This window comes from Haliotis rufescens, unplaced genomic scaffold (genome assembly GCF_023055435.1).
Source record: "Haliotis rufescens isolate VD_foot unplaced genomic scaffold, xgHalRufe1.0.p SCAF_31, whole genome shotgun sequence".
NCBI lineage: Eukaryota > Metazoa > Mollusca > Gastropoda > Lepetellida > Haliotidae > Haliotis > Haliotis rufescens.
The window spans coordinates 4,195,210-4,208,624 of record NW_025964013.1 but is presented as its reverse complement, the minus strand read 5'-3'; the positions used below and the strand labels follow the sequence as shown (position 1 = coordinate 4,208,624).

Below are 13,415 nucleotides of genomic sequence, written 5' to 3'. Positions count from 1 at the left end.
TACGACTGACATGCTTTCGGATTTATAATATAATATTAACGATATACGCTGTGATATTTCCACCTTTTAGGACTTCGTGTGTGCATTATAGCGAGAGTCTGTGGGTAAGGATTCCTTATTGGTGTAAGAACGGTCGAAAAACGTCACCGTAGTATTTCATTAGGAGCAGGGAAACACGCAATTCGTTTACTTACCAGAAATCTGTAAAGTTGATGTAACTGGACTCAAGTTCAAATCCATATATGTAAACACGAGGTATAAATTCCCTGGAATAGCAACGGCTAGAACAAAGCCAAGCACATATTTGCAGCGTACTGGCATGTCGGCAGACAGCATGGAACTAGCACACTGAACTGTATATAACTGGTACGCTAATCGTAACGCTCTCCGTCTACTGTGTCACAACCCCGCCATGGCAGCCAGCAGAGCAGGATGTGTAGACCTCACCCACATCGGCCTACATTGACTGCTGACATCGGGGTCAGAGGTTAGAGGTCGGCACCGTATCTGGCTGCGACATATCAGCGTAATTCAGATGTTCTGACATTCTCACGAGTTGATAAGCTGTGATATTAGGTGTGGGTGGTGTCCCTGAGTATTGTCGACAACTTGTGAGTAATGTGTTAGATGGATAGTGTTTGAAGAATAATAATGTCTCACACGATCTCCTAGCACGTATTTAATAAAATACAGCATTTAGGTATGTATGTCATGAAGAAAGAACAAAAATGCATGTATTCGTGAAAGTTTCACACGAGGGCACGAATGTACGTTTTTAGGGTCATTTTTGACATAAATATTCAACGCTGATGAAGACCCATAGCTCGAACACAACCAACCACTTATACATCGAAATGAAACGTGTTATTGCACGTGCATTTCGAGATGTCGTTGGGAACATTACTTGATGCACGTGGTGAACAATTCACTCGGAGATGCGCGATGGCAATGGGACAGTTAATGGTGATCGAGGTGTTCAGCCATTTCGCTGAAATTGTTCGTGGGAAATAATACACGGTAAAACAAGGAAGTGACGTAACATTAATTATTCATGAGAGACTAAAGTGAGTGTGTTAAAATTTAACGTCGCATCGGCATTATTTCAGCCATAGAGCGCCGAGACCAAGTTGATATATTCAAAAGTGAGTCATGGATGCAAGGTTATATTTTAAAACAATTTGTTCAATCACATTTGTGCATGACTATATTATTTATACAGTTTAATATGAGAGACTAGGAACTAAATCGACAACATACTAAGAGAACGCCCATATATCTCCCATTACTTTCCTGAAAGTGTAAGCATGGTGGAGGGGATTTCCTTACTCCTGTGAAAGTGTAAAACGCTGGAGGGGATTTCCTGATTCCTGTGAATGTGTAAAACGCTGGAGGGGATTTCCTGATTCCTGTGAATGTGTAAACACGCTGGAGGGGATTTCCTGATTCCTGTGAAAGTGTAAAACGCTGGAGGGGATTTCCTGATTCCTGTGAAAGTGTAAACACGCTGGAGGGGATTTCCTGACTCCTGTGAAGGTCTAAGCACAGTAGAGGGAATTTTCTCACTCCCGTGAAAGTGTAAACCCGATGGAGGGAATTTCCTCACTCGTGTGAAAGTGTAAACACGGTGGAGGGGATTTCCTGGCTAATGGGAGAGTGTAAACCCGATGGAGGGGATTTCCTCACTCGTGTGAAAGTGTTAACACGGTGGAGGGGATTTCCTGGCTAATGGGAGAGTGTAAACCCGATGGAGGGGATTTCCTCACTCGTGTGAAAGTGTTAACACGGTGGAGGGGATTTCCTGGCTAATGGGAGAGTGTAAACCCGATGGAGGGGATTTCCTCACTCGTGTGAAAGTGTAAACACGGTGGAGGGGATTTCCTGCCTCCCGTCAAAGCGTAAGCATGGTGGAGGGGGATTTCCTGACTCCTGTGAAAGTGTTAACACGGTGGAGGGATTTCCTGACTCCTGTGAAAGTGTAAACACGGTGGAGGAGATTTCCTGCCTCCCGTCAAAGCGTAAGCATGGTGGAGGGGGATTTCCTGACTCCTGTGAAAGTGTTAACACGGTGGAGGGATTTCCTGACTCCTGTGAAAGTGTAAACACGGTGGAGGGGATTTCCTGGCTAATGTGAGAGTGTAAACCCGATGGAGGGGATTCCCTCACTTATCGTGTTTACAATTTCTACCATGCCGAGGAGTGTTTTGATCCAACTTATCGACAGTCTCAAGTAAAAGGAAAATGAGAACAAAATGACTGAAATCAGTAATAACTAGTCGTGAAGCATTACGGTACTCGTAGTACAATGAACTTGGTGTGTCATATGTCTGCTCGAGGTGATAACAAGGTACAGCATGCAGAGAAATAAACGCCAGTCACGTGAGAGTGAACATCGAAGGAGACAAGATGTCAGACGACGAGTGTGTCTTTAGACAGTCGAACTGTACCACTGATGATCCGTGTTAATGATGACGACGAACAAATTTCGCTTTTGCGACCCTCTCTCTGAAGAAGTACAAGTCGTTCTGATGAGTCAAGAAATAACGTGGGCTATGGCAGCGTTCGACATTGACGGTAGCCTGAGTGTCCGACGCCAGTTGAAATACTCGTGTTATCAGGCACTTGAGTTAATAACGGAGGCTGGAAGTTTGTTTCTCAGATAGATATAAATATATATATATATACTACTCAAAAGAAGTTAAGGATCACCTGATTCTTTCATATTACTATAGTTAATCTCTCATGTCATGACAGATGAACTTTACCATTATGAAAGAATCGGGTGATCCTTAACTTCTTTTGAGTAGTATATATATATATATAGGTGGTGAGGTGAAATTGGGTTTAACGTCGCGTCCAAGATTATTGCACCTATATAGCGACGTGCATGTACGTGTGTGTGTTTTTGTGGCTGCTTGTACTAGTCCGGACTGATGCCGATTTATAGTGCTAGCCCACTGAGATACCATGCCGCAGTTTAACATGAATACCCCACTCAGACACAGTATACTGACTCCGAGCCGACCAGTCCTTGTTTTAGCCCCTTAATGCCGTGCGCCAGACAGGGTAACAACAAGTACCATATCTTAACGTCTTTTGACGCGGCCGGGGATCGAACGGGCGGACGCTCTACCACTAGACCACGGAGGCGGTCTATTTCAGTCCAAGTTGTGTTGCGTTCTGTTACACCGGTCTGAGTGAGTGAGTGAGTGAATAAGGTTTTACGCCGCTTTTAGCAATATTTCAGCAATATCACGGCGGGGGACACCAGAAATCGGCTTCACACATTGTACCCATGTCGGGAATCGAACCCGGATCTTCGGCGTGACGAGTGAACGCTTTAACCACTAGGCTACCCCACCGCCCCTACACCGGTCTGACGAAACCAGAGTCCCAGTGGTTTTACAGTACGCCAACTGGTAGACGTAAGAACACATTGCAAGACACTGCTTGGAGAGTCTATAGTAGGCTTGGATAGAGGAACGGAAGACAAACCATACTATTATTTTGAATTCATATTTACAACGTGTCGTATAAATTACAATTATTATGTTAAAAGGTTCTTTCACGTTGGAAATATCCCATTATACTTGATTGTGATTGTTTTCTCCCAGGTCATAAGTTTTGTTTGTTGTTTGTTGTTTAACGCCGCACTCAGCAATATTCCAGCTATACGAAAGCGTTCTGTTAATACTCGATTCTGGACCAGACAGTCCAGTGATTAACATCATGAGCATCGATCCACGCAATTGGTATCGATGACATGCATCAACCAAGTCGGCAGGTCTGACAACCAGATCCTGCAAGTCGCCTCTTACGACAAGCATAGTCGCATTTTATGGCAAGCATGGGTTGCTGAAGACATATTCCAACCCGGATCTTCACTGGTCTCAGGTAACAAGTAAGGGAGTTAGTGTGGAGATGGAAAGAGTCCCCATAAAAGTGGTGGTGCGCAGAAATTGATAGTTTTTGGTCTCTTGTCCAAGACGTGAAAGGTTCACACTTGGAATACAGCTACGTCGGTCACTCCAAGTCGAAACGACATTTGGATCACAGGCCCAGGCGCCAGTCGGATCACAGGCAGGTGATCCATTCGGATCACAGGCCCTGGCGGCAGTCGGATCTTAGGCCCTGGCACCAGTCGGATCACAGGCCCTGGCACCAGTCGGATCACAGGCAGGTGATCCATTCGGATCACAGGCCCTGGCGGCAGTCGGATCTTAGGCCCAGGCGCCAGTCGGATCACAGGCAGGTGATCCATTCGGATCACAGGCCCTGGCGCCAGTCGGATCAAGGCCCCGGCGACAGTCGGATCACAGGCCCTGACGGCAGTCGGATCACAGGCCCAGGCGGCACTCGGATCAAGATCCTGGCGCCAGTCGGATCACAGGCCAAGGCGCCAGTCGGATCTTAGGCCAAGGCGCCAGTCGGATCACAGGCCCAGGCGCCAGTCGGATCACAGGCCCTGGCGCCAGTCGGATCACAGGCCCAGGCGCCAGTCGGATCTTAGGCCAAGGCGCCAGTCGGATCACAGGCCCTGGCGCCAGTCGGATCACAGGCCAAGGCGCCAGTCGGATCACAGGCCCTGGCGGCAGTCGGTCTTGGGTCGGGGGTGATGGTAGGAGGAACTGTCCATCAACCTCGGTCAGATTTGTTCGCCTTCAGTCGTGTCAAAACGATTTGAAGGAGATTTTATGTCGCTTCCACAAATGGGCTTTGAACGCGTGTGAATAAAATTGTTCTCTTTCCACATACTTGTCGCCTGATAGAATTAAACTAACATAGTTCATGTCTGGGGACGGAAGCACAAAGCCTCTACACAGGCTTATCAATTGGTGCGAGAGTTGCAAGTTCAAATGTTTTGATATCATTAATGGATTTTAAAAGATGTTCAAACTTGAATCAAGTCCATTTTTGCAAGTTTTAGCAGATTGTACATGTATGTTTTTGAGCTTGCTCAAACGCCTTTACAATTAATTACTCGTGGCATTTAAAGGGCTAAAAGGACTGGCTGACTCGGTGTTAGTGCTCACGTTTGATTTCACACCCCTGGGAACAGCGCTGACCAAAGAATGTTACATGGATGGATCCGTTCTTATAAGAGGCAACTCAAAGTGTCAGATGGTCAGAATCGCTGACGTGGTTGATGCATGTCATAGTATCCCAATTTAATAGAGCAATGCTCACGATGTCAATCACTGGATTACCTGCTCCTGACCGCCGTCATACAGCTGGAATATTGGTGAGAGCGGCGTTAGACAACAAACAAACAAAACCATGCCCTTACCTAACGAACCCCTGGGGTGTGGTACCTCCTACGCCATCGTTAAAGCTAATTAGTATAATAATTAGTCATCATAACAGAGAAGATAATAAAACATGTTAACCGCTCAAAGTTGTGTGTAAAAATATCTGTCGTGTTTCTCCTGGCCGTCGACGTGTAATTTATCTAAGGTTATATTTTTATAGGGTTTATTTCGGGTACAACACGACTAATAGTGTTATTCTTTGTCCACTGTGGTTACCTCCGCTTGACTCAGGTTGAAATGTAACCCCAGCTGACTCATGTCACTCAAATTGTAATAGTGAGAGTGTATGGTTTTACACCGCTTATAGCAATATTCCAGCAATATGGCGGCGGGGGGCACCGGAAATGAGCTTCACCCATAGTACACATGTCGGGAATCGAACCCGGGTCTTCAGCGTGACGAGCCAACGCTTTAACCACAAGGCTACCCTACCGCCCCCTGACTAACTTGTGTCACGTGCGTCAACTCCACTGTGACTGCTGTTGAAGAGTATGTGTCACGTGATGTCCAACAATGAACAGTGGTCTCCTATCCATCAACTTCCAGCGTGTAAACACCTCCAATGCAGAATCGTCATCCGATTTAAGTCGAAAATGGAGGTTATTAATGTTGCTGTCAGCGATGGAGATGACCACGCCCCCGGCGACGTTCTGAGTGATATATCGCCTTGTGCGTCCTACAGCACGGGACATTAGGAGGTGATGTCACAGATCGGTCGTTGTTGTGTATTTACCGATGATTTATTTTGATTGATTATGGCAATCACATATTGCAAGGGTACGATTCGTGCGACATAGGTCGATATCCCAGACAGTATTATCCGGGCCAATTACTAGACAATATTTGCCGGGCCAGTATCCCAGTGTTTACCGGGCCAGTCTCCTAGACAATGTTTGCCGGGCCAATATCCCAGTGTTTGCCGGGCCATTACCCTAGACAATGTTTGCCGGCCAGTATCCCAGTGTTTGCCGGCCAGTCTCCTAGACAATGTTTGCCGGCCAGTATCCTAGACAATGTTTGCCGGGCCAGTATCCCAGTGTTTGCCGGGCCATTACCCTAGACAATGTTTGCCGGGCCAGTAGCCCAGTGTTTGCCGGCCATTACCCTAGACAATGTTTGCCGGGCCAGTCTCCTAGACAATGTTTGCCGGGCCAGTATCCCAGTGTTTGCCGGGCCATTACCCTAGACAATGTTTGCCGGGCCAGTATCCCAGTGTTTGCCGGGTCATTACCCTAGACAATGTTTGCCGGGCCAGTATCCCAGTGTTTGCCGGCCAGTCTCCTAGACAATGTTTGCCGGGCCAGTATCCAAGACAATGTTTGCCGGCCAGTCTCCTAGACAATGATTGTCGTGCCAATATCCCAGAAACCCTTTGCCGGGCCAGTATCCCAGTGTTTGCCGGGCCATTACCCTAGACAATGTTTGCCGGGCCAGTATCCCAGTGTTTGCCGGCCAGTCTCCTAGACAATGTTTGCCGGGCCATTATCCAAGACAATGTTTGCCGGCCAGTCTCCTAGACAATGATTGTCGTGCCAATATCCCAGAAACCCTTTGCCGGGCCAATATCTCAGACCATGCTAGCCGGCGAGTCTCCTAGACAATGTTAGTCGGGCCATGCTGGGGTCACATCCCAGACAATGTTGACAGGGCTAATATCCCAGACAATGTTTGCAGGGTTCATATCTCAGACAGTGTTTTTTCTATCCCCAGCTGTGATCGGTCCAGAGTGACTAGGGCCTCGCTTGAGATCACTCTAGGGTGGCTTGGGGTAAGGCTGAGATCACTCTAGGGTGACTTGAGCTAAGGCTGAGATCACTCTAGGGTGATTGAGCTAAGGCTGAGATCACACTAGGGTGACTTGAGCTTAGGCTGAGATCACTCTAGGGTGACTTGGGCTAAGGCTGAGATCACTCTAGGGTGGCTTGGGGTAAGGCTGAGATCACTCTAGGGTGACTTGAGCTAAGGCTGAGATCACTCTAGGGTGATTGAGCTAAGGCTGAGATCACACTAGGGTGACTTGAGCTTAGGCTGAGATCACTCTAGGGTGACTTGGGCTAAGGCTGAGATCACTTTAGGGTGACTTGAGCTAAGGCTGAGATCACACTAGGGTGACTTGAGCTTAGGCTGAGATCACTCTAGGGTGACTTGAGCTAAGGCTGAGATTACTCTAGGGTGACTTGAGCTAAGGCTGAGATCACTCTAAGGTGACTTGAGCTAAGGCTGAGATCACTCTAGGGTGACTTGAGCTAAGGCTGAGATCACTCTACTGTGACTTGAGCTAAGGCTGAGATCACTCTGGGGTGACTTGGGCCTAGGCTCACATCACTCATCCTAGACTCAGAGCACTCGTAGGTTGAAATGACTCCTCGGTCTTCAATCACTCTATTTCAAATATCCATGTTTGATTGTATGTTCTGGTACCTTTGTGCAGATGGTTGATGTTGTGGGGTGTACGTGTTGCTTGAATGACCCATATGTCCACCCCATGTTGTTGCGTCGCTGTCTCAGACACATACATCCTGAACGTCCTGTAATGTGGTCACGACTTCGAGGATCCGCATCTCTACATACTTAGTGGTCCACTCTTTACTTACTTACGAAAAAGCGAATACGTTTACGCTAAAAATATCTCAATTCGGACTGATGAAACATATTTGATAGTGATCCGTAGACACATGCTCGATACAGTCGGAATTGAACAACGGACTTAATTTACATTAAGCAGTGATTTCTTATGATTATTTAAAGGGTTTTGTCGTTTATATTTAAGAAATTGTATTACAAATTGTTAAACCAGAAATGTTTTTGTGTACTTTTTAACGTTTATAGATTATCTTATTAAATTTATATTTCTACATGGAAATGAATTTATGATATATGGTACCTTTCCTAGCGCGTCTGTATATGTTGGGTTGGTAATAGGTGGTAAAAGTGCATGTTCCCCTCAAACAACATTTACGCAAAGAAACAACTTCGTGTACATAATTGGAATCCCAAATAGCATAGTACATTCCAAACAGTACTGGACAGAATCTGTACCTATTTTACATGTACACGATGGCTATATGGGCTACGTTAATTCGCGTCTGACTTCAAGGCATGTGTACCGGTATGATAATGCTCTAGAGTGAATTATTAAGGGATATATTTGAGCATGCTACACCAGGCTTGTGTCAAGGACAGTGTTTTCTGACCAGTATCCCAGATAGTGTTAGCCGGGCCAAAATCCCAGTGTCAGATGGACAGAGTGGTCATGTCACGATATAGCCAGACACAAATAGGGTTGTAGGGGGATATGATTGTATAATTATTGAACAAATGTAAACCTTTCTCAAACTTTGTATTGTGTGCTATTGTCCTTTACAGGAAAGTTTCTTTGACAGCAAATGTTAAAAAGTCGTGGATTAACAATGATCGTATGCTTGACTGTGAAATATATTGCTTGCTTGCTCAGTTTTCGTTAAACTATATCAAAATATTGTTCAGAATTTTCGTTAGAATAAACGCACAATACAAAGGCGACACTAACTTACACCCCCCTAAAAATAAACTAAATAAAGATAACAATAATATGTATTCATTTACAATTAGCTAAATTGGTGAGACCTCTCCTTTTGATAAACTAGAACACAATGAGGCCATGAGCCACGGTTGTATGTGAACGCAACTGGTGGCTGCAGGGTGCATCGCGTTGTTGTGTCGACCCTGCATGTGAGTGAGTGAGTGAGTGAGTATGGTTTTACACCGCTTTTAGCAATATTCCAGCAATATCACGGCGGGGGACACCAGAAATGGGCTTCACACAATGTACCCATGTTGGGAATCGTACCCGGGTTTTCGGCGTGAAGAGCGAACGCTTTAACCACTTGGCTACCCGACCGCCCCTGACCCTGCATGTAATGCATGTACACTGCACATAATATGTCACAGATGTAATTGATTATTGCCTGTGAAATACATTACAATTTGTTTGTGTTCTTAATTTCTCGTGTATGCAATCATATTGCAATTGATCTCTAATACTGTTACTTCCCCTGTCTGGTTGTCCTTTCGTTTGCCTACGCAGTGATTTAAACGGCCGGTACGCAATGCTGTACTGTGACATAGCCTACCGATCTACCATTACGTCAGCACGTTGATGATTTCTTACAATCGTATTGGTATGTCATGCACATTAGCAGGCTTCTAGCGAGTGGCAGATTCGTTAAAGGGGGACTCCGTTCCACGTCATGGAACCTAATTGCTATCTAGATCTTCACGTTCTAATAAGTGTTCGCTGTGAAATTTAGACATCGTCTTCATGCAATAAGGCTAACCATTACCTACGAGCTTGCTGTAAAATGCGACTATGCTTGTCGTAAGAGGCGACTAACGGGATCGGGTGGTCAGGCTTGCTGACTTGGTTGATGTACGTCACCGTCTCCAAGTTGCGTGGATCGATGCTCATGATGTCAATAACTGGATTGTCTGGTCCTGACTCGATTATTTACAGACTGCTGTCATATGGCTGGAATATTGCTGAGTGCGGCGTTAAACAACAAACCAACCAAACCAAACATTACATACGAAGCTGCGAAACATCAACAATTATATACGTAATCACCGCTTTAAATCAGCTTGAAATTACCACAGCAGAAAAGTTGGAAGATCTTCCTGTTTGGCAGAACGTTCACATATCATAAAAACAAGGATGGGTTATTAGAAAGTTCGAATGGATTGTTTTCATAAATCACACGTGTGACATCCGCGACATGCCCCAGGCCAAATCCCATCTAGTCGGCAACAAAAGACATGTCACGTCCATCAAGCACTAGCTCGTAGCAACTTTGTGCCTGACAAGCGGACGCTTGTAGGTTAGCTTTCAGTGCGGCCTAACAAACTGTCTAGCCGAAGAGAAGCAACATGTCACTGTCGTCTTAAGGAAGTTGTCATCAAAGGTTTAGCACAGTGTTGCTCTATTTATAATAATGGGAGGGGTGAGAGAGCGTTCCATTGATAGTATAGACGGAAGTGAAATGACGTTTGTTTTCACATGTATGAAACAAGCAAGTGTCAAGTAAGATAATGTTCTTAATGTTCACTACAGAAATGTTCCCGTTAATGTCCTTTTCAATTTAATGATTTGTACCTGTGTAGATAAAAAGATTCATCCAAGTAATATTTAAAAAATAAAATGTAATGCACTGCTAAAATATTCAGCTTGTATTCAAGACAAGCGGTCCAGACAGAAGTCTGTAGCTGGAGTCAGCATCCATGTCTAAACCATTGTACAACGAACTGGTTCACGTGGAACTGCCCATACCATCATACCACTCGCATACAGTAGTACTGTGGCAGTTGTTACAAAGACTATATTCTTTAATTCGCAAACTAAGGATGCCAACTTCTTCCTTCCCTGAAACCGAAATACATCAAAATTTCCACTCTGAATCTCATTTTATATCCCTGAATCCCGACCACTACTAAACACAAATCTCAAAAAACATTGAAATAAAAGGTGCGATTTGAAGTTAAATTACTGAAACAAATACATAAAAAAATATATTTAGGAGATATTTAAGCTTGCAATGTTTGTTTTTTAAATGTTAAATGGAGGAACCAAATATGACTGTAGTACCACATTGAGTACACCTGATAGACCCCCGACTCTCGCGTACCAAGAAGGGTTGGCAGCCTCCGAACTATGCTACTGAAACTAAAACCCGATCATTTCTTGTATTAACTCACTCCTGAATCAGAATATGAAATCAGTACTTACCCAATGATGACACATTACTGGTGCTCCTGAAGGCGTAAACAAACAACACCATCAAAGCTGCCGACCCCACCAGGAGGTACCGTGCGGAAAACATCGTTCGTGTCATGACTGGGTGAAAGGTGTGTCCGAAGTAAGTCGTTGAACAACGCTGTGACCACTTACAAAGCCAGCCTGTGCAGTCACGTGACTAACATGTCATACATGAAGGCTGTGCCCCATCATAAAGACGTCTGCTGCCTTCCGGACAAACAATCCGTCTTTCTGTCAACCTCTGCTTTTATTGTCACTCTAATATGCCAAATACATAATTCTAAATAATTAGAAAAATAATTTCTGAAAATGTGCTAACATTTAGATACAAGGCATAGTGGTGAGGTGAAATGGGGTTTAACGTCGCGTCCGAGATTATTGCACTTATATAACGACTTGCATGCACGTGTGTATGTGTGTGGCCGCTTGTACTAGTCCGGTCTGATGCCGATTTATAGTGCTAGCCCACTGAGATACCATGCCGCAGTTTAACATGAATACCCCACTCAAACACAGTGTACTAACTCCGGGCCCACCAGGCCTCGTTTTGCCCTTAAATGCCTAGCGCAAGACAGGTTAACAACAAGTACCGTCTTTCGGTATGACGCGGCCGGGGATCGAACCTCGGACCATCAACTCTCCAGGCGGACGCTCTACCACTAGACCACGGATGCGGTCCCAAGGCATGGAGCCGTAAAGATTCAGGTTAGAGTACGTTTTCAGCAAACCATATTAACGGCAGTCTGTAAACAATCGAGTCTGGACAAGACAATCCAGTGATTGATATCATGAGCATCGACCCACCCAAGCATAGGTTGCTGACCTATTCTACCCATGATGTTCACGGGTGTCGATACTGGTGTCAACGGGGCGCGAGTGGTCCAGTCATCTGAGTTACGCAATTCTCTTCACAGAATGCTCTTGGTCTATCAGCACCATACCCGTGCTCGTGGGTTTCCACGAAGTTGTAAACGTCGGAGACCTTGCAACACTCTTGGCTCATCTTACATTACGCTGACACGCCGTGATTTGACAGGGAAACTGTTCAGGGTGGCGTTAGGCCCAACTTACATATTCACTAGGGTCAACAGTTGCCTGTGGGTTTAAATGCCCTAAGATCCCAATTGCGTGGATCGATGCTCATGATATCAATCCCTGGATTGTCTAGTCCAGACGCGATTATTTACAGACCGCTGTCACATAGCTGGAATATTGCGTTAAACAACAAACAAACAAACAAACATTACATTCCCTAAAAAAACTGATAGCAGTCAAATGTGCGTCGAAAAAGTCCGCGTTAACAAATACGCAGCATATTTAGGAAACATCATTGGTTTGTGCTTGTTGTTTAATGTCGCACTCAACAATATTCCACCTTAATATTGAGAGGCAGTAAATAAATGCACGTTGCAGCTGTGGTCGGCTTTTGGTTAGGGCATTCACCCTTTTGGAAAAATGTATTATTGTGCTAATTCCCAGCCTTCTGTGAGTTTAAGAGGTGAGTGCTATTCTAACGGTAGAAAATCATTACCTTGTATTGTTGTCGCCGTGTGCACATCTGAAGTACTACTACTAATAATAAGAATGTTATTACTAAAATTATATTAATTGATTATATTAAAGATACTGATATCGAAAGGGAATTCGCTAACAGGGTAATGAAGTTAGTGTTTGAGACAGCTGTTTCTTCACAATTCTTATATAGGAATTATTCAATTTTGTATAAGTGTGATGTAGACTGGTAAATAGCTTGTGTGAAGGTGGCCAATACAAACACATTCTGGACCTAAGAGTAAGAACAGGTTGCCAGTTGAAGCCAGCAATCGATGGGTTATCACATAGGAAACACAATAGCATCATTCAGGTCAATGCCCTATTGTCATACAGCGTAGAGCAAGTAGCAGTGACAAGTTCTATTTGTCCAAAATAACAATAATTTACGCAAAAACAAGAATGCCTATTGTCAAAAAGCAAATGGGCAGAGAAATAAATTCGCATTTCTGGCTATAGATACATGTTCGTGCAGTAAATATACATATTTTATTATATCGGAAAACTTTTTAGGGGAAGGTCATGTTGGTGTCTTAAAATTGTATGAAGGGTGAAATCAACCAATCGTTATTGGAAATATATACCCCCCCCCCCACCAACCCCCCCACCCCCCCCCCCCCCCCCCCCCACCCCCTGTGTATAATGATATGGACATTTGTAATGTATATAATGCCCAATACTCGTCTATAATCGAACACCATTGGTAATCCATAAGATATTCCAAATGTGTATTGTAATCAAATGTAGTATATTTGAAACTCGAAGACGCA

The 13,415-nt window shown here is 44.6% G+C and overlaps 1 protein-coding gene across 1 annotated transcript in view; it reads right to left on the bottom strand.

The window, feature by feature from the left end:
- Nucleotides 1-11,189, bottom strand: part of LOC124123721 (probable methyltransferase-like protein 24) — a 45,638-nt gene extending 34,449 nt beyond the window's left edge. The window contains exon 1 of the mRNA XM_046486905.2: nt 11,065-11,189. Coding sequence (XP_046342861.1) covers nt 11,065-11,170 — 106 coding nt within the window. The 5' untranslated portion in view covers nt 11,171-11,189. The remainder of the gene's footprint in view (nt 1-11,064) is intronic.
- Nucleotides 11,190-13,415: the final 2,226 nt, after the last annotated feature.